The sequence below is a fragment of the Phaethon aethereus genome (assembly GCF_964289735.1).
Source record: "Phaethon aethereus genome assembly, chromosome: 34".
NCBI classification, from domain to species: Eukaryota; Metazoa; Chordata; class Aves; order Phaethontiformes; family Phaethontidae; genus Phaethon; species Phaethon aethereus.
In genome coordinates, this window is record NC_138610.1 from 217,410 (window position 1) to 242,649 (window position 25,240).

Consider the following 25,240-nt stretch of genomic DNA (forward strand, 5'->3'; position numbering starts at 1 on the left):
GGACGGGGGCTTTAGGGGACGCGGCTTTAGGGGACGGGGGCTTTAGGGGACGGGGATTTAGGGGACGGGGATTTAGGGATCCGGGGGGGGATATAGGGGTCCGGGGGGGGGATTTAGGGTCGTTTCGGCAGATATAGGGGCCTGGGGGGGGATAAGGGGGTCTGGGGGGGAGGGGGGAAAATTTAGGGTCCGGGGGGGCAGCTGTGGGGCCCAGGGGGCAGGGGTGGGGCCTGGGGGGGCAGATTTAGGGGTCCCGTGGGGTGGTCATGGGTCCCATGGGGCGGGTGTGGGTCCTGTGGGGTGGATGTGAGTCCTGTGGGGCGGGTGTGGGTCCCGTGGGGCACCCGTGGGTCCCGTGGGATGGTCATGGGTCCCATGGGGCGGGTGTGGGTCCTGTGGGGCGGGTGTGGGTCCCGTGGGGCACCCGTGGGTCCCGTGGGATGGTCATGGGTCCCATGAGGCGGGTGTGGGTCCGGTGGGGTGGATGTGGGTCCTATGGGGTGGCCGTGGGTCTCGTGGGGCGGGCGTGGATCCCATGGGGCGGCCGTGGATCCCGTGGGGTGGCCGTGGATCCCGCGGGGCAGGCGTGGGTCCCGTGGGGCACCCGTGGGTCCCGCAGGGCGGGCGTGGATCCCGTGGGGCACCCGTGGGTCCTGGGGGGGCGGCCGTGGGGGGCAGATTTAGGAGTCCAAGAGGGGATTCAGGGGCCGGGGGGGGGGGGCAGATTTAGGGTCCCGTGGGGCAGGTGTGGATCCCGTGGATCCCGTGGGGCGGCCGTGGGTCCCGTGGGGCGGCCGTGGGTCCCGGGGGGCGGGCGCCACCTCCTCGTCCTCGCGGGGCGGGTGCCCCTTGGCGCGGGCGATCAGCCCCTCCAGCTCGTGGAAGCGCCGCTCCATCTCCTGCAGCCGCAGCCGCGCCTGGTGCTGCTCCCGCCGGATCCGCTCCAGCAGCCGCTTCCCGTGTTCCTCCGCCACGCAGGGGCTCTGCTGCCACTGCTGGATCCGCTGCGGCAGGATCTCGTAGATCCGGCTGCGGGGGAGGGGGGGGGGGGGGAGAGGGGGAGGGTGTGAGGGGGGGGGCGCCCCGGGGGGTCCCCGCTGCTCCACGAGCCCGGGATCCCCGGGATCCGGTGTGGGATCCACTGCGGAGAGATCTCATAGATCCGGTTGGGGGATCAGGGGGAGGTGGGGTGAGGGGGGATGAGGGGGGGAGCCCCGGGGGGTCCCCGCTGCTCCGCGAGCCCGGGATCCCCGGGATCCGGTGTGGGATCCGGTGTGGGATCCGCTGCGGAGGGATCTCGTAGATCCGGTTGGGGGATCAGGGGGAGATGGGGTGAGGTGGGGTGAGCGGGGGCGCCCCGGGGGGTCCCCGCTGCTCCGCGAGCCCGGGATCCCCGGGATCCGGTGTGGGATCCGGTGGGGGATCCGCTGCGGAGGGATCTCGTAGATCCGGCTGCGGGAGGGGGAGGTGGGGTGTGGGGGGGGGGGGCACCCCGGGGGGGTCTCCGCTGCTCCATGAGCCCGGGATCCCCTGGATCCAGTGTGGGATCCACTGCGGAGGGATCTGGTTGATCCGGTTGTGGGATCAGGGGGAGCCAGGGTGAGCGGGGGCACCCTGGGGGGTCCCTGCTGCCCTGTGAGCCTGGGATCCCTGGGATCCGGTGCGGAATCCACTGTGGGATCCACTGTGGAGGGATCTCGTAGATCTGGCTGAGGGCGGGGGGGGGGGGTGAGGTGGGGTGAGCGGGAGCGCCCCGGGGGGTCCCCGCTGCTCCATGAGCCTGGGATCCCCGGGATCCGCTGCGGGATCCACTGTGGGATCTGGTGCGGAGGGATCGCGTAGATCCGGTTGTGGGATCAGGGGGAGGCGGGGTGGGGGGCGCCCCGGAGGGTCCCCGCTGCTCCGTGAGCCCGGGATCCCCAGGATCCGCTGCGGGATCCGCTGCGGAGGGATCTCGTAGATCCGGCTGCGGGGGCTGTGGGGAGGGGCCACGGGGCCACGATCCGATTGGCCCAGTTGGGCTGCGGGGCGGGGCCACGGGGGCGCCCCGGGATCCACTGGGGGATCCACTCCGGGATCTGCTGGGCCTCTGGTCTACACGGGCGGGCCTATACTGGTCTATACTGGTTTATATCAACCTATAGCGGTCTATACCAGTCTATACTGGTTTATATTGGTGTATACTGGTCTGGCCTACAGGGGTTTATATCGAACTATACTGCTCTGGTCTATACTGGTCTATATCAGTCTATACTGGTCTATACTGGTTTATATCAATCTATACCACTCTATACTGGTTTATACTGGTTTATATTGGTTTATACTGGTGTATACTGGCCTAAATTCACCCGACACCCACTCACCATCCAGTACACGGATAACCCGGGACTTCTACTGGTTTACCGCGCTGTATGCTACTCTATACTGGTCTATACTGGTGTGTACTGGTTTCTACAGAGCCATACTGGTTTGGACTGGTTTTTACTGGTTTCTACTCACTTGGCAGCCATCTCGATGCCACAGGCTTCCCCGTAGCAGCTGGATGACCGGGGCATGGCACTGGTCCATTACACTCCACGCTACTCTATACTGGTTTATACTGGTCTAGACTGGTTCCTACTGGTCCCGACTGGTTCATACTGGCCCAAACTGGTTTCATACTGGTCCAGGCTCGCTGGGCAGCAGCGTGACGTCGCCGCCCTCCCCACAGCACCGGGATGACGGGGACACCGCAGGGCTCCCTCCCGCTCCGCGCTGCTCTATGTTGATCTATACTGGTCTGTACTGGTTTATACTGGTCTATACTGGTTAATACTGGTTTATACTGGTCTATACTGGTCCAGGCTCGCTGGGCAGCAGCGTGACGTCGCCGCCCTCCCCGCAGCACCGGGATGACGGGGACACCGCAGGGCTCCCTCCCACTCTGTGCTACTCTATGTTTATGTATTCTGGGCTATACTGGTTTATACTGGTCTATACTGGTTAATACTGGTCTATACTGGTTTATGCTGCTCTATACTGGTCCAGGCTCGCTGGGCAGCAGCGTGACGTCGCCGCCCTCCCCGCAGCACCGGGATGACGGGGACACCGCAGGGCTCCCTCCCGCTCCGCGCTGCTCTACGGCGGTCTATCCCGCTCTATACTGGTCCGTACTGGTCTATACTGGTCTATACTGGTCCGTACTCACTTGGCGGCCAGCTTGACGCCGCAGGCCTCGCCGCAGTACTTGGAGGGCGGCCGCGCGGGGCGGGTGCAGCCGGGGCCCAGGCACTGGCCCAGCCCGGCGGGGTCGCGGGCGTCGGGGCGCTCCGGGTGCCGGCTGCGCTCCCGGTGCCGCGGCTTCTGCCGGTGCCGCTTGTACCGCTCCTCCTTCTGCCCGCCAGGACGCACCAGTACGCACCAGTACGCACCAGTAAGCACCGGTACGCATCGGTAAGGGCCGGCGGGCGGCGGCAAGGGGCCCGGGGAGCGACACGGGTCGTCCCAGTGGCTCCCAGTAGCCCCCGGCGGTAACGCCCGGCGCCTCCCGGTAAGCCCCGGTTCACACCAGTAAGTCCCAGTTCACACCAGTAAGCCTCTCGGGGATCACCGTAAGCTCACCCAGAGGTCCCGCGAGCCCTCCCAGTGACTCCCAGGAGCTCCCAGTTCACACCAGAACCCCACCAGCAGCTCCCGGGAGCCCTCCTAGTGACTCCCAGTAACCCCCAGGGCCTCCCAGTAGCTCCCAGCACCCACCAGAACCCCACCACCAGCCCTCCCAGTGACTCCCAGTAACTCCCAGGGCCTCCCAGTAGCTCCCAGTACCCAACAGAACCCCACCACCAGCCCTCCCAGTGACTCCCAGTAACCCCCAGGGCCTCCCAGTAACTCCCAGGGATCCCAGTAACCACCACAACCCCACCAGTAGCCCTCCCAGTGACTCCCAGTAGCTCCCAGTACCCAACAGAACCCCACCACCAGCCCTCCCAGTGACTCCCAGTAACTCCCAGGGCCCCCCAGTAGCTCCCAGCGCCCACCAGAACCCCACCAGCAGCTCCCGGGAGCCCTCCCAGTGACTCCCAGTAACCCCCAGGGCCTCCCAGTAGCTCCCAGTACCCAACAGAACCCCACCACCAGCCCTCCCAGTGACTCCCAGTAACTCCCAGGGCCTCACAGTAGCTCCCAGTACCCAACAGAACCCCACCACCAGCCCTCCCAGTAATCCCCAGGGATCCCAGTAACCACCACAACCCCACCAGTAGCCCTCCCAGTGACTCCCAGTAGCTCCCAGTGCCCACCAGAACCAGGCCCCACCTTTTTGTCCGACTTCTTCTCCCGCCGCTTGACGTGCTTGACCTTGACGGCGCGTTTGCGCAGGACGGGGTCGAGGAACGGGGCGTCCTCGGGGTCGCTGAGCCACGGCTGCGCCGGGGACACGCCAAGAACACGCCTCAGCGCCGCGAGAACACGCCTCGACGCGCCCAGAGACGGGAGAACGTACCCCGACGCGGCAAAACGCGCCCCAACGCGGGCTGCGAAGGCACCTCGGCGCGCTCGAAACGCGTCCCGGCGTGCTTAACGCGCGTCGCAACACACAGGAACACGCTTAAAGCACGCCTAAGCACGCTTAAAGCACGCCCCAGCACGCCTAAGCACGCTTAAAGCGCACCTCAGCGCACCTAAACACACTTAAAGCATGCCTAAGCACGCTTAAGGCACGCCTCAGCACGCCTAAGCACACTTAAGGCACGCCTCAGCACGCCTAAGCACGCTTAAAGCGCGCCTCAGCGCACCTAAACACGCTTAAAGCATGCCTAAGCACGCTTAAGGCACGCCTCAGCACGCCTAAGCACGCTTAAAGCGCGCCTCAGCACGCCTCAGCACGCCTAAGCACGCTTAAAGCGCGCCTCAGCACGCTTAAAGCGCGCCTCAGCGTGCCTAAGCACGCTTAAAGCACGCCTCAGCGCGCCTAAGCACGCTTAAAGCATGCCTAAGCACGCTTAAGGCACGCCTCAGCACGCCTAAGCATGCTTAAAGCGCGCCTCAGCACGCCTCAGCACGCCTAAGCACGCTTAAAGCGCGCCTCAGCACGCCTAAGCACGCTTAAAGCACGCCTCAGCGTGCTTAAAGTGCTCCTCAGCGCGCCTAAGCACGCTTAAAGCACGCCTAAGCACGCCTCAGCGCGTCTAAACACGCTTAAAGCATACCTCAGCGTGCCTAAGCACGCCTCATGGTGCCTAAACACACTTAAAACATGTTTCCATGTGCCTAAACATGCTTAAGACATGCCTCAGCATGCCTAAACACAATCTCATGGTGCCCAAACACGCTTAACACATGCTTCCATGTGCCTAAACACACCTCAGTGTGCCTAATCACGCTTAAAACATGCTTCCACGTGGGTAAACATGCCTCATTGTACCTAAACATGCTTAAAACATGCTTCCGTGTGCCTAGACTCACTTAAAACACAGCTCAGCGTGCCTAAACATGCTTAAAACATGCTTCTGCATGCCTAAACACGCCTCAGCATGCTTAAACATGCTTGAAACATGCTTCCATGTGCCTAAATACACCTCATGGTGCCCAGACACGCTTAAAACACACCTCAGCATGCCTAAACATGCTTAAAACATGCTTCTGTGTGCCTAAACACTCCTCACAGTGCCTAAACACGCTTAAAACACATCTTGGTGCGCCCAAACACACTTAAGACAGCTGCACATGCCTAAACACACTTATAACATGGTTTGGCATGCCTAAACACGCCTAAAACATACCTCAACACGCTTTGACATGCTTAAATGTGCTTAAAACATGCCTCAGTGTGCTTAAAACCTGCCTTGACATGCTAAAAATGCTGCCCAACACGCTAAAAACACGCTTCGACACGCGCCGACACCTAAAAAAAGCGCCTCGACACACTAAAAACACGCGTCAAGTCCCCCGACACGCTAAAAACACGTGTCAACGCACCAAGACGCGCGGGAGGAAGCGTGTTGCGACGCGGGGGCCCCGAGGCGCCTCATGTCGCGATACAGGGGCCGCCGTGACACGTGCAACCAGGTCACGGGAGGACACGCCGCGGCACGGGGGAACACGCCGCGACACGCGTGACCGAGCCGTGACATGGGGTGACGGGCGGGTCCGGGGGCAATTTGGGGTCCCCGAGGCAAAATTTGGGGCGTTTTAGGGCAATTTGGGGCCCTCCAGAAAGAATTTGAGGCATTTTTGGAGAAATTTGGGGAAATTTGAAACCCCCGCGATGGATTTTGGGAATATTTGGGGGAATTTAGGGTCCCCAAAAACAGTTTTAGGGCATTTTAGGACAATTTGGGGTCCCGCAAGGCCAAATTTGGGGGGTTTTAGGGCAATTCCGGAGGATTTGGGGTCACCAAGAGAGAATTTGGGACATTTTGGGGATATTCTGGGAGGATTCGGGGTCCGCGGGGCAGAATTTGGATCGTTTCTGGGCGAATTTGGGGGAATTTGGAGCCTCTAGGTGGAATTTGAAGGATTTTAGGGCCGAGCCGGGGGGATTTGGTGCCCCCAGCCCAGAATTTGGGGTGTTTTGGGGATATTCTGGGAGAATGTGGAGTCCGTGGGGCAGAAGTTGGATCATTTTGGTGCCATTTTGCGGGAATTCGGGAGCTGGGGGTGGAATTTGAAGCATTTTGGGGCCACTCCGGAGGGATTTGGTGCCCCCAGCCCAGAATTCGGGGCCACTCCGGGGGGATTTGGTGCCCCCAGCCCAGAATTTCAGGCATTTTTGAGCCATTCCGGTGGGATTTGGTGCCCCCAGCCCAGAATTTGGGGCATTTTGGGGCCACTCCGGGGGGATTTGGTGCCCCCAGCCCAGAATTTGGGGCATTTTGAGGCCATTCCGGAGGGATTTGGTGCCCCCAGCCCAGAATTTCTGGCATTTTTGAGCCATTCCGGAGGGATTTGGTGCCCCCAGCCCAGAATTTGGGGCATTTTGGGGCCATTCTGCAGGGATTCGGGATCCCTAGAGCAGAATTTGGGGCCATCCCGCCAGCATTTGGGCTCCGCGGGGCACAATTCCCATTGTTTCGGTGCCGTTTAGCGGGAATTCGGGAGCTGGGGGTGGAATTTGAAGCATTTTGGGGCCACTCCGGAGGGATTTGGTGCCCCCAGCCCAGAATTCGGGGCCACTCCGGAGGGATTTGGTGCCCCCAGCCCAGAATTTGGGGCATTTTTGAGCCATTCCGGTGGGATTTGGTGCCCCCAGCCCAGAATTTGGGGCATTTTGGGGCCACTCCGGGGGGATTTGGTGCCCCCAGCCCAGAATTTGGGGCATTTTGAGGCCATTCTGGAGGGATTTGGTGCCCCCAGCCCAGAATTTGGGGCATTTTTGAGCCATTCCGGTGGGATTTGGTGCCCCCAGCCCAGAATTTGGGGCATTTTGGGGCCACTCCGGGGGGATTTGGTGCCCCCAGCCCAGAATTTGGAGCCATTATGGGGGAATTCTGTGCCCCCAGCCCAGAATTTGGGGCATTTTTGAGCCATTCCGGTGGGATTTGGTGCCCCCAGCCCAGAATTTGGGGCATTTTGGGGCCATTCTGCAGGGATTTGGGGTCCCTAGAGCAGAATTTGGGGCCATCCCGCGAGAATCCGGGCTCCGCGGGGCACAATTCCCACCGTTTGGGTGCCGGGGCGCGGCGGCGCGGGCGACTCACCGCGCCGTGCTCGTCGAAGGCGCCGGCGCAGAGCTCCTGGTAGAGCCGGGGGTCGAGCGGCAGCTCCTCGTCCGAGAGGCTCTCGGGGGGCCCCCCCGCCCCCAGCTGCGCCTTCAGCAGCTCCAGCTCCCCCTCGCGCCCCCGCGCCAGCTGGGGGGGGGTCAGCACCCGCCCGGGCGCCCGGCGTCCCCCTCACCCCCCCGGGAACACCCCCCACCCCCCCCACCGCTCCGGGTTCCCCTTGGAAGGACCCTACGCACCCCTCCCCCCCGACCCCTGAGGGTCCCGGACCCCCCTCCCACCCCCCCCGCGACCCCCTGGGGGTCCCAGACCCCCCCACGCACCCCCCGGGGGGCCTGGCCCCCCCTCCCCCCCCCCCACGACCCCCTGGGGGTCCCAGACCCCCCCACGCACCCCCCGGGGGGCCTGGCCCCCCCTCCCCCGCCCCACGACCCCCTGGGGGTCCCAGACCCCCCCACGCACCCCCTGGGGGGCCCAGACACCCCCCCCCCCGTGACCCCCACCCCCAAGGGGACCCGGGGAAGGTGAGAGACCCCCCTCCCCCCCCACTGCGGCCCTGGGACCCCCCTGCCCCCACCCTGGGGCGCCCGGGACCCCCCACCCACGCCCCCACCCAGGGGTGCCCGGGAGACTCACCGAGGTGGGGAAGTACTTGTAGGACTCCTGGGGAGGGGAAGGACACGTCAGGGACACGGGGTGACACCCGTGACACGGGGACACGTCAGGGACACGGGGTGACACCCGTGACACGGGGACACGTCAGGGACACGGGGTGACACCCGTGACACGGGGACACGTCGGGGACACGTCGGGGACACGTCGGGGACATGCGGACATGTCAGGGACATAGGGTGACATGGGGTGACACAGGGACATGTTGGGGATGTGGGACACGTCAGGGACACGGGGTGACATGGGGTGACACAGGGACATGTCAGGGACACGGGGTGACACGGGTGACATGAGGTGACATGGAGACATGTCGGGGATGTGGGACACGTCAGGGACATGGGGTGACATAGGGACACATCAGGGACACGGGGTGACACAGGGTGACACAGGGACACGTCGGGGATGTGGGACACGTCAGGGACACGGGGTGACATGGGGTGACATGGGGACACATCAGGGACACGGGGTGACACAGGGTGACACGGGGACACGTCGGGGATGTGGGACACGTCAGGGACACAGGGTGACATGGGGTGACATGGGGACACATCAGGGACACGGGGTGACATCGGGTGACACGGGGACACGTCGGGGATGTGGGACACGTCAGGGACACGAGGTGACATGGGGACATGTCAGGGACGTAGGACACGTCTGGGACACATCAGGGATGTGGGACATGTTAGGGACATGGCGTGACATGACGTGACACGGGGACACGTCAGGGACACTGGGTGATACGGGGTGACACCGGGGATGTGGGACACATCAGGGACACAGAGGGACACACCAGGGACACGGGGTGACCAGGGGACACACCAGGGACACACCAAGGACACGGGGTGACCAGGGGACACGCCAGGGACATGGGGTGACACAGGGTCACGTCGGGGATGTGGAACATGTCAGGGACACAGAGGGACACGTCAGGGACATGGGGTGACCAGGGGACACATCAGAGACACGTCGGGGACACGAGACATGGGGGGACACAGGGACACGGGACATGTTGGGGACATGGGGTGGATATGGGGACACATCAGGGACATGGGGTGACACGGGGACACATCAGGGATATGGGACATGTCAGGGACACGGGGTGACACAGAGACATGTCAAGGACATGTCAGGGACATGAGACACGTCAAGGACACATCAGGAACATGTCAAGGACACAGAACACGTTGGGGACATGTCAGGGATATGAAACACGTCAGGGACACGGGACACACTGGGGACATGGCATGGACATGGGAACATGCCAGGGACATGTCAGGGACACAGGGTGACACAGGAGACACGTCAGGGACACGGGGACACATCAGGGACCCATTGGGAACATGTCAGGGATGTGGAACACGTCAAGCACATATGTGGGCCACACTAAAGCCACACCGAGACCACACCAAGCACGGGCTTGGCCCGCACTAAGGCCACGCCAAGCACACACTTAGGCCCCGCTAAGGCCACGCCAAGCACACACTTAGGCCACATAAGGCAAGCCCAAGCACCTGCTTAGGCCCCGCTAAGACCACACCAAGCACACGCTTAGTCCCTTGCTAAGGCCACACCAAGCACACACTTAGTCCCTGCTAACGCCACGCTAAGGCCATGCCAAGACCATGCTAAGGCCAGGCCAAGCACCCGCTTAGGCCATGCTAAGACCACGCCAAGCACCCGCTTAGGCCACACCAAGCACATGCTAAGGACCCGCCAAGGGCACACTACGGCCCCACCAAGCACACACCACGGCCATGGTAAGGCCACACCAAGCACACACTAAGGCCACACCAAGCACACACTAAGGCCATGCTATGACCAGGCCAACTACACGTTTAGGTCCCGCTAAGGCCACACTACGGCCACGCCAAGCACACACTCAGGCCACGCCAAGCACACACTCAGGCCACGCGAAGGCCACACTACGACCACACCAAGCACACACCACGGCCATGGTAAGGCCATGCCAAGCACACACTAAGACCACACCAAGCATGCACTAAGGCCACGCTAAGGCCATGCTATGACCAAGTCAACTCCACGTTTAGGTCCCGCTAAGGCCACAGTACAGCCACACTGAGCACACACTCAGGCCACGCCAAGCACATGCTAAGACCCCGCTAAGGCCACGCTACGACCATGGTTAAAGCCACACCAAACACACACTATGACCACACCACGCACACACCACGGCCATGGTAAAGCCACACCAAACACACACTAAGACCACACCAAACACACGCTAAGACCACGCTAAGGCCATGCTACGACCAGGCCAACTCCACATTTAGGTCCTGCTAAGGCCACACTATGGCCACACCAAGCACACACTTAGGCCACGCCAAGCACATGCTAAGACCCCGCTAAGGCCACACTACGACCACACCAAGCACACACTAAGACCACACTAAGGACATGCTATGACTAGGCCAAATACACGTTTAGGTCCCGCTAAGGCCACACTACAGCCACACCAAGCACTCAGGCCATGCCAAGCACATGCTAAGACCCCGCTAAGGCCACGCTATGACCATGGTTAAGGCCACACCGAACACACACTAAGACCACACCAAGCACACACTCAGGCCACACCTAGCACATACTAAGACCCTGCTAAGGCCACGCTACGACCACACCAAGCACACACCACGGCCATGGTAAGGCCATGCCAAACACACACTAAGACCACACCAAGCACACACTAAGGCCACGCTAAGGCCACGCTATGACCAAGCCAACTACACGTTTAGGTCCTGCTAAGGCCACACTACAGCCACACCGAGCACACACTCAGGCCACGCCAAGCAGACACTCAGGCCACGCCAAGCACATGCTAAAACCCCACTGAGGCCACGCTACGACCATGGTTAGGGCCACACCAAACACACACTAAGACCACACCAAGCACACACTAAGGCCACGCTATGACCAGGCCAACTACACGTTTAGGTCCCGCTAAGGCCACACTACGGCCGCACCAAGCAGACACTCAGGCCACGCCAAGCACACACCAAGACCCCGCTAAGGCCACGCTAAGTGCACGCCAAGGCCCCGCGACTCACGCGGGCGCGCAGCTGGCACTGCCGCAGCCGGCACTTCTGGCGGATCTTGTTGGGGCCCCCGAACTTCTTCATGTCGCGGCAGAAGTCGCACTGGCCGCAGTCCTCGGGGCGCCGGCACGCCTCGCACTCCCCGCACATGCGCGCCGACCGCTTGATCTGCGCGGGAAAAGGGCGTTCGGGATTCCGGGGGGAGGCACCCGGGGAGGGGGGGGCACCCGTAGACACCCCCCCCCACCCCGGGGGGGACCCTCCCGGCACCTCCCCGGCCGCCCGGGGTCCCACCTTGGCGGCGCGGCCCTGCTCCAGCGCCAGCTCCTGCGCTTTGACGCTCTCGTGTTCGCGCTCCTTCTCCCGCCATTTCTTGTGCCGGTAACGGATCTCCAGGGTGGGATCCTTCTCTGGGGGGGGGTGAAGGGAAGGGGTCAGGGGGATCCGGGGTGTGGGGAACCCCAAAAAGGGACCCGGGGGTCTGGGGAGCCCCCATAAAAAGGACTTGGGTGTCAGGAAGCCCCAAAAAGGGACCTGGGGGGTCAGGGGGCTCCTGAAAAGGGATCCGGGGGGTGAGGGAGCCCCTGAAAAGGGACCCGGGGTCTGGGGAGCCCCTGAAAAGGGACCCGGGGGTGTGGGGACCCCCCGAAAGGGAACCAGGGGGTCAATGAGCTCCCGAAAAGGGAACCAGGGGATCAGGGAACCCCCCGAAAAAGGAACCAGGGGATCAGGGAGCCCCCGAAAAGGGACCTCGGGGGTCAGGGAGCCCCCGAAAAGGGACCCCGGGGGGTCAGGGGAGCCCCCAAAAAGGGACCCCGGGGGGTCAGGGGAGCCCCCAAAAAGGGACCCAAAGTTCTAGGGAGTCCCTGAAAAGGGACCCAAAGGTCTGGGAGCTCCCCTAAAAGGGCCCCGGGAGCCCCCCCGAAAAGGGCGCCGGGGACCCTCGGAAAAGGGCGCGGCGGAGCCCCGCGGCGCGGCGCGCGCTCACCGCGGCACTGCAGGCAGTACCACTCCCGGATGGCCTTGGCCATCTTCTCCGTGATGCTGATGCAGTCGCCGTGGAACCACTCGTTGCAGTTGTCGCAGCCGCTGCGGACAGGGGCGGGGTCTCAGCGGGGGGCCCCCGGGACCCCCCACCACCACATATACACCCCCAAAAAGGGACTCCGGGATACCCCCACTCTCTGCGAGGGCCCCCGGGACACCCCCCACCCGCCAAAGGGACACCAGGACACCTCCGCTCTTTGTGACAGCCCCCGGGACCCCTTCCCTCCAAAAGGGACCCCGGGACCCCCCCACACCCCCCGTGAGTGCCCACGGGACCCTCCCCGCCCCAAAAGGGCCACTGGGACCCCCCACATCCCCCGTGAATGCCCACGGGACCCCCCACATCCTCCAAAAGGGTCCCCAGGACCCCCCACACCCTCCAGAAGGGCCCCCGGCCCCCCCCCGCCCCAAAAGGGCCGCGGGGACCCCCCTGCACCTCCTGTCAGTGCCCACGGGACTCCCCACACTCTCCAAAAGGGCCCCCGGGACCCCCCACACCCTTCAGAAGGGCCCCCGGCCCCCCCCCGCCCCAAAAGGGCCGCGGGGACCCCCCCGCACCTCCCGTCAGTGCCCACGGGACCCCCCACACCCTCCAAAAGGGCCCCCGGGACCCCCTCGCACCTCCCGTGAGTGCCCACAGGACCCCCCACACCCTCCAAAAGAGCCCCCGGCCCCCCCCCCGCCCCAAAAGGGCGGCCGGGACCCCCCGCGCTCACATCATGAAGCAGTTGATGTCGGGTTTGCGGCACACGCAGTAGACGGGAGCGTTCTCCTCCCCCCCCGGGCCCGCCTCCGCGTCCGAGAACTCGCTGTCCTGAGTGGGGTGTGGGCGTCAGGTCCCTCCCACGCGAGACACAGACTCCCGGGACACACACACCCACCCCCCGTCACGGACACGGGCCCCCCGCTCACCATCGCGACCGCTGCCCCCGACGATCCCGGACAGGCCCCCGCCACAACCGGAAGTAGGGGGCGAGACGTACTTCCGCTTCCGGGTAAAGCGAGGGGGGAGAGGGGCGTGTCCGCGCCCGCAGACAACATGGCCGCCGGCGGACGCGCCCGCCCCTAAAATGGCGGCGGCGGCGGCGCCTGCGCGGAGCGGCGCAAAATGGCGGCGCCCGCGGCTGGGGGAGGTCAAGATGGCGGCGGCCGGTGGGGGCGGCCATGTTGAGGAGGGAAAATGTCAGCGGCGCCCGCCGGGACCCCCAAGGAGACACGTGAGAGGTGGTGGCAGCCGGGGCCGTTTATTGGGGGGAGATGGGGGGGAGATGGGGGGGTTGTTGGGACGTGGGGGGGGCATGGGGGGACATGAGGGGGACATGGGGGGCTGTGGGGACGTGGGGGGGACATGGGGGGACATGAGGGGGACATGGGGGGCTGTGGGGACGTGGGGGGGGCATGAGGGGGATATGGGGGGACATGAGGGGGACATGGGGGGATATGGGGGGATATGGGGAGACATGGGGGGCTGTGGGGACGTGGGGGGGACACAGGTGACACGCAGGTGACACGCAGGTGACACGCAGGTCCCCCCCATCCCGCCGCTGTCCCGTGTCCCCTCACTCGGGCGGAGCCTCCAGGGGGCGCTGCAGCCGCTCCAGCTCCTCTGCCAGCCTGAGGTGGGCGGGGAAAGGGAGAGAGTGGGCGGGGCCACCGGGGACCATGGCGGCCGGGGAGGGTGGGACACCCACCTGTCCCTGCGGCTCAGGCAGGCCTGCCTACGTCCAAGCTCCGCCCCCAGCCGCTGCCGCGCCCCTTCCTCGTCCTGCTGCACCAATCGCCTGCGGGAACCAAGTGTTTGGGGGTGGAGCCAGGCAGCCAGGGGTGGAGCCAGGCATGCAGGGGCGGGGCCCCAGATGTTCGAAGGTGGACCCAGATGCTCAGGGGCGGGGCCAGGCATTTGGGGGTGGAGCCAGGCATGCAGGGGCGGGGCCCCAGATGTTCGAAGGTGGACCCAGATGCTCAGGGGCGGGGCCAGGCATTTGGGGGTGGAGCCAGGCATGCAGGGGCGGGGACCCAGATGTTCAGGGGTGGACCCAGATGCTCAGGGGTGGGGCCAGGCATCTGGGGGCGGGGACACATGTGTTTGGGGGTGGAGCCAGGCATCCAGGGGCGGGGCCCCAGATGTTCAGGGGTGGGCCCAGCTGCTCAGGGGCGGGGCCTGGCACCGTAGGGGCGGAGCCAGGCACCTAGGCACTCACATGGCCACGTAGGCCTCGGGGCCCAGCTGCTCCTCTGCCTCCAGCAGGCGGCGCTCTGCGGGGGGCGGGGCCTGTCAGCCCCCCCAGGGGCCCCGGGGGGGGGGGGTTGGGGGCACGGGGGGCACCCCCAGGGGCGCAGGGGGCAGATTTGGGGGCGCAGGGGGGCACCCCCAGGGGCCGGGGGCTCACCCTGACTCAGCAGCTTCTCCCGCGCCTCCTCCAGTCGCACCAGTTCAGCCTCCAACTGGGCCGGGGCCTGCGGGAGAGGAGCCGGGGGCGTGCGGGGGGGGGGGCGGGTTTGGGGGCGCAGGGGGGCGGCTTGGGGGTTCGAGGGGGCAGATTTGGGGGGTCGGGGGGTCCCGAGGGGGCTCACGTGCGCCGCCCGCAGGTGCTTGTGCTCCTCCATGATGTCGTCGAGCTGCTGCCAGAACTCCTGCCTGCGGCGGGGCGGGGCGGGGGGGGCGGGGTGTGAGTCCCGCGTCACGTGACTCCCCCCCCCCCCCCGCGCCCCCGCCCCGCCGCGACCCACCGGTGGCCGCGGCGCAGGTGACGCAGGCGTCCCCGCTGCTCCCCCGCCCCCTCCAGGTCCCGCTGGCGGCCCAGGCACAGCTCCCGGCGTCTGCGGGAGGTCAAAGGTCAAGGGGGGGGTCAAGGGTCAGGGGGGAGGTCAATGGGGGAGGGCTGAGGGGCGGGGGTCACGGGGGCAGAGGTCAGCAGGGGTCAAGGGTCAGGGGTCACCGGGGGGATTGGAGGGGGTCAAGACTCACTGGGGGTGGGGGTCAGAGGTCATTTGGGGTCAGGGGTCAGCAGGGGTCACCAGAGGGTCTTTGGAGGGGTCAGAGGGCGCCAGGGGTCACCGGGAGGGGTGCGGGGTCAGAGGTCACCCAGGGGGAGGAGGGGTCAGGGGTCAGCGGGGGGAGGGGAGGGGGGTCGCAGGCCTCCCGCTCACCTTTGACCTTCGGCCTCCACCTCCTCCCTGCGCAGCCGCGCCACCCGCAGCGCCCCTGCCGGGGGAGGGGACCCGGGCGTCCGGCGGGGGTCCCCACCCTCCCACCCCCCCCTCCCCCCAGGAGGCGTCCCGGGGGCCGCTGGGAGAGCGGCTCCGCCCCCGGTGCATGCTGGGAAGGCGCCGCCGGCGCCGCCTCACCCTGCTGCCGCCGCCACAGGCCCTCCAGCGCCGCCCGGCGCGCCTCCACTGCGGGGTCAGGGGTCGGCGCCCGCGGTCACCCCGCGCCGGGGTCACCCACGCCCGGGGTCACCCACACCCGGGGTCACCCCCCACACCCACACCCTGCCCTGGTGGTCACTCCACAGCTGGGTGTCACCCCTCACCCAGGGGTCACCCACACCTGGGGTCACCCACACCCGGAGTCACCCACACCCAGGGTCACCCCCCCACACGTGGGGTCACCCACACTCTGGCGTCACCCCCCACACCCAGGGTCACCCCCCACACCCAGGGTCACCCCACACACCCAGGGTCGCCCCCCACACCCAGGGTCACCCCCCACACCCGGGGTCACCCCACACACCCAGGGTCGCCCCCCACACCCGGGGCCACCCACACCCAGGGTCACCCCCCACACCCAGGGTCACCCCACACACCCAGGGTCACCCCACACACCCAGGGTCGCCCCCCACACCCAGGGTCACCCCCCACACCCGGGGTCACCCCACACACCCAGGGTCGCCCCCCACACCCGGGGCCACCCACACCCGGGGTCACCCCCCACACCTGGGGCCACCCACAGCGTGGTGTCACCCCCCACACCCGGGGCCACCCACACCCGGGGTCACCCCCCGCCCGGGGCTCCTCACGCTGCTCCAGCTGCCGGCGCAGCCCCTCGCCGCGTCCCCGCGCCTCCGCCAGCTCCCGCGTCACCTCCTGACGCACTGCGGGGACGGACGGACGCCGTGGGGACGGACGGGGGGACGCGGAGACGGACGGACGCCGCGGGGACGGACGGACGGACGCCGCGGGGGGACGGGCGCCGCGGGGACGGGGCTCACCTCGGTTCAGGCGGCGGATCCGTCCCGGCAGCGCTTCCGGCGGCGGCGCGGCGGCGGGGGGCCGCGGCGGGGCGGCCGGGGAGGGGGCCGCGGGGCCGCTGAGCGCCGGCGGCGCCGCGGGGCGCGCCCCGCCCCCGAGGGGACGCGGCCGCCCGAGCGCCTCGGCGCGCGCGGCGGCGTCCGTCGCCGCAGCCTGGGGGGGCGCGGCGGGCGGTGGCGGCCGGCGGCCTCGTGCTGCCCCGCCGTTTCCCGCCAGTGCTTCCCGCCATTTCCTGCCATTTCCCGCCAGCCCTTCCCGCCATTTCCCGCCATTTCTTGTCATTTCCCGCCAGCCCTTCCCGCCATTTCCCACCATTTCCCGCCAGCCCTTCCCGCCATTTCCTGCCAGCCCTTCCCGCCGTTTCCCGCCATTTCCCGCCATTTCCCGCCGTTTCCCGCCATTTCCCACCATTTCCCGCCAGCCCTTCCTGCCATTTCCCGCCATTTCCTGCCATTTCCCACCATTTCCTGCCAGCCCTTCCTGCCATTTTCCGCCATTTCCCACCAGCCTTTCCCGCCATTTCCTGCCAGCCCTTCCCGCCGTTTCCCGCCATTTCCCGCCATTTCCCGCCGTTTCCCGCCATTTCCCACCATTTCCCGCCAGCCCTTCCTGCCATTTCGCGCCATTTCCTGCCATTTCCCACCATTTCCTGCCATTTCCCACCATTTCCTGCCAGCCCTTCCTGCCATTTTCCGCCATTTCCCACCAGCCTTTCCCGCCATTTCCTGCCAGCCCTTCCCGCCGTTTCCCGCCATTTCCCACCTTTCCCACCAGCCCTTCCTGCCATTTCCTGCCATTTCCTGCCAGCCCTTCCTGCCATTTCCTGCCATTTCCCGCCATCTCCTGCCAGCCCTTCCCACCATTTCCCGCCATTTCCCACCAGCCCTTCCCGCCGTTTCCCGCCATTTCCCACCTTTCCCACCAGCCCTTCCTGCCATTTCCTGCCATTTCCTGCCAGCCCTTCCCACCATTTCCCGCCATTTCCCACCAGCCCTCCCCACCATTTCCCACCAAAGCTTTTTGCCGTTTCCCACCATTTCCCGCCAAAGCTTTCTGCTGTTTCCTGCCATTTCCCGCCAGCCCTTCCCGCTATTTCCTGCCATTTCCCATCGGCCCGTCCTGCCATTTCTTGCCATTTCCTGCCATTTCCCGCCAGCGCTTCCCGCTATTTCCCGCCATTTCCCACCATTTCCCAACAGCCCTTCCCGCCAGCCCTTTCCTCCCTTTTCTGCCACGTTTTCCCTCATTTCCTCTCCCCTCTTCCCTCCATTTCCCTTCACCTCGTCCCCCTCCCTTCCGTCCCCTCTTCCCTCCATTTTGTCCCCTTTTCACCCTCCATTTTGTCCCTTCTTCCCTCCATTTTGTCCCCTTTTCCCTCCACTTTGTCACCTCTTTCCCCTCCATTTTCTCTCCCCTTCCCCACCCTCTCCCCCACCTTTGCCGCCCCGTTTCCCTCCATTTTCTCTCCCTCCTTCCCTCCATTTTCTCTCCCTCCTTCCCTCCATTTTCTCTCCTGTCCCCTCTTTTCTGTCACTTCTTCCCACCATTTTGTCTCCCCTCTCCCTGCTCTTTTCCACCCCCTTCCCCCCTCTCCTCTCATGTTTTCCCTCCATTTTGTGTTCCCTCTTCCCTGTTTTTCTGGCCCCTCTTCCCCCATTTTCTGTCCCTTTTTGCCCTCCATTTTCTCTCCCTTTCCTGTCGCATTTTCCCTCCATTTTCTCTCCCCTCTTCCCGCCTTCTCTGTCACCTCTTCCCCCTCCATTTTGTCTCCTTCCCTCTTTTCTGGCCCCTTTTCCCTCCATTTTCTCCCACCTCTTCTCCCCCATTTTCTCCCACCTCTTCTCCCTCGTTACTGTCACATCTCCCCGCCATTTTGTCTTTTCATCCCCATTCCCTCTCCCCTCTCCCCTCCATTTCTCCGGTTCACCCTCCATGTTCTCTCCCCTCTCCCCGCCATTTTCTGTCCCCTCTTCCAGCCCTTTCCTACTTTCTTGCCCCTTTCTGCCCCTTCTTCCCCTCATATTTCCCCTCCATTTTCTGTCCCCCCTTCCGTCCCTTTTCTGTCGTATTTTCCCCCCATTTTCTGTCCCCTCCTCCCCCATTTTCTGTCACGTTTTCCCTCCATTTTCTCTCCCCTCTTCCCGCCTTCTCTGTCACCTCTTCCCCCTCCATTTTGTCTCCTTCCCCCTCTTTTCCGGCCCCTTTCCCCTCCGTTTTCTCCCCCCTCTCCCCCCCTTTTCCACCCTCCATTTTCTGTCCCCACTTCCATGTCTTTTCTCTCCCCTGTTCCCCCATTTTCTGTCACGTTTTCCCTCCTCTTCTGTCCCCTTTTTGCTCTCCGTTTTCTCTCCCCTTTTCTCTCCCTTTTCTGTCATATTTTCCCTCCATTTTCTGTCACATTTTCCCTCATTTTCTGTCCCCTTTTCGCCCTCCCTTTTCTCTCCCTTTTCCCCTCCATTTTCTGTCCCCTCTTCCCGCTTCTCTGTCACCTCTTCCCCCTCCATTTTGTCTCCTTCCCTCTTTTCTGGCCCCTTTTCCCTCCATTTTCTCCCACCTCTTCTCCCTCGTTACTGTCACATCTCCCCGCCATTTTGTCTTTTCACCCCCCATTTTCTCTCCCCCCATTTTCTGCCCCTTCTCCCTCCGTTTTGTCCCCTTTTCGCCCTCCATTTTCCATCCCCTCTTCCCCCTCGTTTCTCTCTCCTTTGCCACATCTTTTCCGTCCCCTCCTCCCGCCATTTTGTGTCCCTTTTCACCCATTTCGTGTCCCCTTTTTAACCTCCATTTTGTGTCCCTTTTCACCCATTTTGTGTCCCCTTTTTAACCTCCATTTTGTGTCCCCTCCACCGCCATTTTGTGTCCCTTTTCACCCATTTTGTGTCCTCTCTACCCGCCATGTTATGTCCCTTTTCACCCATTTTGTGTCCCTTTTCCTCCCGCCATTTTGTATCCCCTCCACCCGCCATTTTGTGTCCCTTTTCCTCCCACCATTTTGTGTCCCCTCCACCGCCATTTTGTGTCCCTTTTCACCCATTTCATGTCCCCTTTTCACCCGCCATTTTGTGTCCCTTTTCACCCATTTTGTGTCCCCTTTTTAACCTCCATTTTGTGTCCCCTCCACCGCCATTTTGTGTCCCTTTTCACCCATTTTGTGTCCCTTTTCCACCCGCCATTTTGTGTCCCCTCCACCTGCAATTTTGTGTCTCTTTTCACCCATTTCGTGTCCCCTTTTCCACCCGCCATTTTGTGTCCCTTTTCCACCCGCCATTTTGTGTCCCCTCCAGCCACCATTTTGTGTCCCTTTTCACCCATTTTGTGTCCCTTTTCCACCCGCCATTTTGTGTCCCCTCCACCTGCAATTTTGTGTCTCTTTTCACCCATTTCGTGTCCCCTTTTCACCCGCCATTTTGTGTCCCTTTTCACCCATTTCGTGTCCCCTTTTTAACCTCCATTTTGTGTCCCCTCCACCGCCATTTTGTGTCCCTTTTCACCCATTTCGTGTCCCCTTTTTAACCTCCATTTTGTGTCCCCTCCACCCGCCATTTTGTGTCCCTTTTCACCCATTTCGTGTCCCCTTTTTAACCTCCATTTTGTGTCCCCTCCACCGCCATTTTGTGTCCCTTTTCACCCATTTCGTGTCCCCTTTTTAACCTCCATTTTGTGTCCCTTTTCACCCATTTTGTGTCCCTTTTCCTCCCGCCATTTTGTGTCCCCTCCACCCGCCATTTTGTGTCCCTTTTCACCCATTTTGTGTCCCCTTTCCTCCCGCCATTTTGTGTCCCCTCCACCCGCCATTTTGTGTCCCTTTTCACCCATTTTGTGTCCCCTTTCCACCGCCATTTTGTGTCCCCTTTCCACCGCCATTTTGTGTCCCTTTTCACCCATTTTGTGTCCCCTTTCCACCGCCATTTTGTGTCCCCTTTCCACCGCCATTTTGTGTCCCTTTTCACCCATTTCGTGTCCCCTTTTTAACCTCCATTTTGTGTCCCCTCCACCGCCATTTTGTGTCCCTTTTCACCCATTTTGTGTCCTCTCTACCCGCCATGTTATGTCCCTTTTCACCCATTTTGTGTCCCTTTTCCTCCCGCCATTTTGTGTCCCCTCCACCCGCCATTTTGTGTCCCTTTTCACCCATTTTGTGTCCCCTTTCCACCGCCATTTTGTGTCCCCTTTCCACCGCCATTTTGTGTCCCTTTTCACCCATTTCGTGTCCCCTTTTTAACCTCCATTTTGTGTCCCCTCCACCGCCATTTTGTGTCCCTTTTCACCCATTTTGTGTCCTCTCTACCCGCCATGTTATGTCCCTTTTCACCCATTTTGTGTCCCTTTTCCTCCCGCCATTTTGTGTCCCCTCCACCCGCCATTTTGTGTCCCTTTTCACCCATTTTGTGTCCCCTTTCCACCGCCATTTTGTGCCCCCTCCAGCCACCATTTTGTGTCCTCTCTACCCGCCATTTTGTGTCCCTTTTCACCCATTTTGTGTCCCTTTTCCTCCCGCCATTTTGTGTCCCCTCCACCCGCCATTTTGTGTCCCCTCCATCCGCCATTTTGTGTCCCTTTTCACCCATTTTGTGTCCCCTTTCCACCGCCATTTTGTGTCGCCTCCACCCGCCATTTTGTGTCCCCTTTTCACCCGCCATTTTGTGCCCCCTCCAGCCACCATTTTGTGTCCTCTCTACCCGCCATTTTGTGTCCCTTTTCACCCATGTTGTGTCCCTTTTCCACCCACCATTTTGTGTCCTCTCTACCCGCCATTTTGTGTCCCCTCCACCCACCATTTTGTGTCCCTTTTCACCCATTTTGTGTCCCTTTTCACCCATTTTGTGTCCCTTTTCCTCCTGCCATTTTGTGTTCCCTCCACCCGACATTTTGTGTCCCCTCTACCCGCCATTTTGTGTCCCTTTTCACCCATTTTGTGTCCCTTTTCCTCCCGCCATTTTGTGTCCCCTCCACCTGCCATTTTGTGTCCCTTTTCACCCATTTTGTGTCCCCTTTTCATCCGTCATTTTGTGTCCCCTCCACCTTCCATTTTGTGTCCCTTTTCACCCATTTTGTGTCCCCTTTTCATCCGTCATTTTGTGTCCCCTCCACCTTCCATTTTGTGTCCCCTCCACCCGCCATTTTCCATCCCCCCCCCCGCCATTTTGTGTCCCCTCACCCCCCTTTCCGCCCCCTTCTCCCCCCGCATCACCTCGCCCCTCATGACATCACCGCCGCACGACGTCACCGCCCGCCGCCCGCCGCCCCCTTCCCCCCGACACGGAGGACTCTTTGCTCCGGCGCCGTTTTATTCCGCGCCCCGGGGGCCGAGGCGGGCCGGGGGGGCTCAGCCCTCGGCCTCGGCCCCCTCGGGGCGCGCGGGCGCGGCGCAGTATGGCGGCGGGTAGCGGATGAAGAGCCAGTCCTCCTCCTTCTTCAGCCAGCGCAGCAGCTTGGTGAGGACGCCGATGGCCCCCGCCTTCGTCACCAGCGGGCTGAAGCAGCCGTACAGCTCGAACTTGCTCGTCACCTGTGCCCGGGGAGGGAACCAGCCGACCCGTTAACTCTGGCCCCTACTGACGGCACCGCCGGTGAGCATCCCTCGTTACCTCTGGCCCCTACTGATGGCACCGCCACTGGGCTTCCCCCGTTAACTCTGGGGCCTCCTGGCGGTGTCGCCGGCAAGCGGCCAATGAAGCGACGATGCAGGCGGTGAGCGCCCCCGTTAACTCTGAAACCTACCGATAACACTGCGAGCGCCCCTGTTAACGCTGGGACCCACTGATGGCGCTGCCAGTGCGCCTCCCCTGTTAACCCTGGGCCCTATTGATTGCACCGCCAGTAGGCACCCCCTGTTAAGTGATGGCTCTGCCAGCGTGCACCCCTGTTAACTCTGGGACCTGCTGACGGCACCACCAGCAGGCAGCCTTGTTAACTCTGGAACCTATTAATGGCGCCACCAGCAAGCACCCCTGTTAATTCTGGGAGCTACTGACAGTGCCACTAGAGCAGCCCATTAACTCTGGAACCTACTGCCAGAGCCGTGAGTGAACACTCTGTTACCTCCAGAACCTACTGACAATATTGCCAACGAGTACCCCCAGTTAACTCTGGAACCTACTGATGGCACTGTGAGGAAGCATGCCCACTAATTCTAGGATCTACTGACAGCGCCCCAACCCTGCACCCCCGTTAACACTGGGACCTACTGATGGCGCCACCCCCAGGCACCCCCGTTATCTCTAGAACCTATTGACAGCGCTACCAGCAGACACCCCTGATAACTCTGGCACCTACTGACAGTGCCACTAGAGCAGCCCCGTTAACTCTGGAACCTACTGACGGCACTGCCAACAGGCACCCCTGTTAACTCTGGGACCTACTGCCAGAGCCGTGAGTGAATGCTCTCTGTTAACTCTGGAACCTCCTGACAGCGTCGCCAGCGAGCACCCCCGTTAACTCTGGAATCTACTGCCAGAGCCGTGAGTGAATGCTCTCTGTTAACTCTGCAACCTACTGATAACGTAGACAGCGAGCACCCCTGTTAACTCTGGAACCAACTGACAGCACTGCCAACAGGCACCCCGTTAACTCTGGAACCTACTGACGGCTCCCCCCTCTCCCCGCAACTCACCCAGGCCAAGAGCGTCTCCTTCTCGGCCACGTGGTAGAGCAGGCGCAGGGGCCGGTGGGGGCTGTGCACGCGGCTGTGCAGGTAGTGGTACAGGTCGAAGAGCCGGTGCTGCTCCTCCTCGCTGGCGTAGGGGTCCTCCAGCTCGGGGCTGCACCCGGGGCGGGGCACGCGGGCATCAGGCGCGCGACGGGTGACGCCCGCCACCCCACCCCCCCCCCCCCGCCCCAAATTTCGGGGCGTCCGTTCCCCCCGCCCCGTACCTGGTAAACTGCGGCAGCTGCTGCATCTCCTCCGGCCCTTCCAAGGGCTTGTAGAGAAAATGGCGGAGCTCGGGGGCGCCGGCGCGGGCGGGGCCGTACCCCGCCCCGCCCCGCAGCGCCGCCCCCAGCTCCCCCAACCACCCCTGCGCCCGCAGCGCCTCCTCCAGGCGCCGCCGGCACCCCGCCGCCGCGTAGAACCCCTCGCGCTCCGTCGACAGCAGGATGAGCGTCACCGCGCCGCCGCCGCCGCCGCCGCCTTCCTCCTCCTCACCCAGCGCCGCCGCGTAGGCGTAGAAGTAGCCGTCGGGGTTGAAGCGCGGCAAGCAGACGGGGGTCCACAGCTCGCCCGCCCCCGCCCCGCTCCCCAGCAGGTTGAGGAGGAGGTGGAGGTCGCTGGCGCACAACCGGCCGCCCTCCGCCAAAGCGCGCTGCCGCGCCGCCGTCACCAGCCGCCCGCCGGCCGCCAGCAAGGCCAAAGCCGGCGCGGGGACGGCGGCGGCGGCGGCGCGGCGGAGGGCCCCCGAGAGCGCCCGGCGGAGGGGCGCGGGCAGGGGCAGGCACCGCGCGGCGCCCAACAGCAACCGCCCGTCGGCCGCCGCGCCCGAAAGGAGGCGGTCGAGGACGGCTTCGGCGCCGGCGAGGAGCCGCCGGAGGTCGTAACCGCGCCGGCGGGCGAAGACGCGGGCGATGCCGCCGCGGGTGAGGAGGCTGAGGATCTGCTCGTGGACGAAGGCCAGCTCCCGCCGCAGCTGCGCCGCCGACTGCCGCGTGCGCGACACCGACACCAGCAGCAGCGGCCCGCGCTGCTCGAACACCAGCGTCCGGTCCTCTGCGGGGGAGGCGGAGGGGCTGGGGGCGCGGCGCCGGCGCGACGCCGCCTTCGGGGCCTCCCCCGCCCCGCCGCCGCCGCGCCGCCGCCGCCGCCCCCTCCCCTACCGGAGCAGATGGCGCGGATGGCGTCGCCGCCGCTCTGGATGAAGGAGACGAGCGCCATCATCACGCCCATGGTGGCCGCCAGCGCCTCCTCGTTGCCATGCCGGGAGTAGATGGGCTTCCCCGCCTCGCTCAGCACGAAGACGTGCTTGCGCCGGCACCGCCACCCCGCCGCCGTCACGTCCTCCTCGCCGCCGCGCCGGCAACCCGGGGACGAGGCGGCCGCCGCCGCCGCCGCCGCCGCCTCCGCCGCCGCGTCCTCCTCGCCGCCGCGACCGCGCTCCGGAGCCGCCGCCGCCGTCGCGTTGTCCTCCTCCTCGCCGCGACCGCGCTCCGGAGACGCCGACGCCGGGTGGGTGTGCGCGCCGGGCGTGGGGCGCGGGGGGCACCCGCGCAGCTGGGGGTCCCCCCCCTCCGCCGGGGACCCGGGGGGCCGGGCCTCGCCTGGGGGCTCGGGGGTCCCTGCGCGGGGGGGGGAGCCGGGCGCCGCCATGGCCGCCTGGGGGAGGGGTCACGTGGGGCTTCAGACCACGCCCAAACACCTCCTGAAAGGGTGGGGCATCTCCGAGGCACGCCCACAAACCCATGAGGCCACGCCCACATGCTACACGACCACGCCTACATGCTATATGACCACGCCTATGTCCCTTGTGACCACGCCCGTGCTCGTGTGACCACGCCTCAATCGAGTCGACCACACCTCTGCCTTTGGCCACG

The 25,240-nt window shown here is 64.1% G+C and overlaps 2 protein-coding genes across 2 annotated transcripts; both read right to left on the reverse strand.

Annotated features, from left to right (window-relative positions):
• Positions 1–680: 680 nt before the first annotated feature.
• LOC309414914 (CXXC-type zinc finger protein 1-like) lies at positions 681–17,270 on the reverse strand (the record flags this gene model as incomplete). Its single annotated transcript, XM_082012293.1, has 19 exons — positions 681–1,029; positions 3,188–3,372; positions 4,294–4,401; positions 7,677–7,826; positions 8,334–8,360; positions 11,432–11,587; positions 11,714–11,829; positions 12,408–12,508; positions 13,183–13,280; positions 13,344–13,590; positions 14,030–14,080; positions 14,158–14,247; positions 14,668–14,722; positions 14,857–14,923; positions 15,041–15,104; positions 15,197–15,286; positions 15,617–15,671; positions 16,486–16,560; positions 17,222–17,270. The coding sequence occupies 19 exons, from the start codon at positions 17,268–17,270 to the stop codon at positions 681–683; spliced, it is 2,133 nt and encodes a 710-aa protein (XP_081868419.1).
• A 4,773-nt stretch (positions 17,271–22,043) lies between these two features.
• On the reverse strand, positions 22,044–25,016 carry MON1B (MON1 homolog B, secretory trafficking associated; the record flags this gene model as incomplete). The annotated part of the gene is made up of 4 exons (XM_082012294.1): positions 22,044–22,226; positions 23,331–23,478; positions 23,591–24,419; positions 24,527–25,016. The coding sequence occupies 4 exons, from the start codon at positions 25,014–25,016 to the stop codon at positions 22,044–22,046; spliced, it is 1,650 nt and encodes a 549-aa protein (XP_081868420.1).
• Between the last annotated feature and the right edge of the window lie 224 nt (positions 25,017–25,240).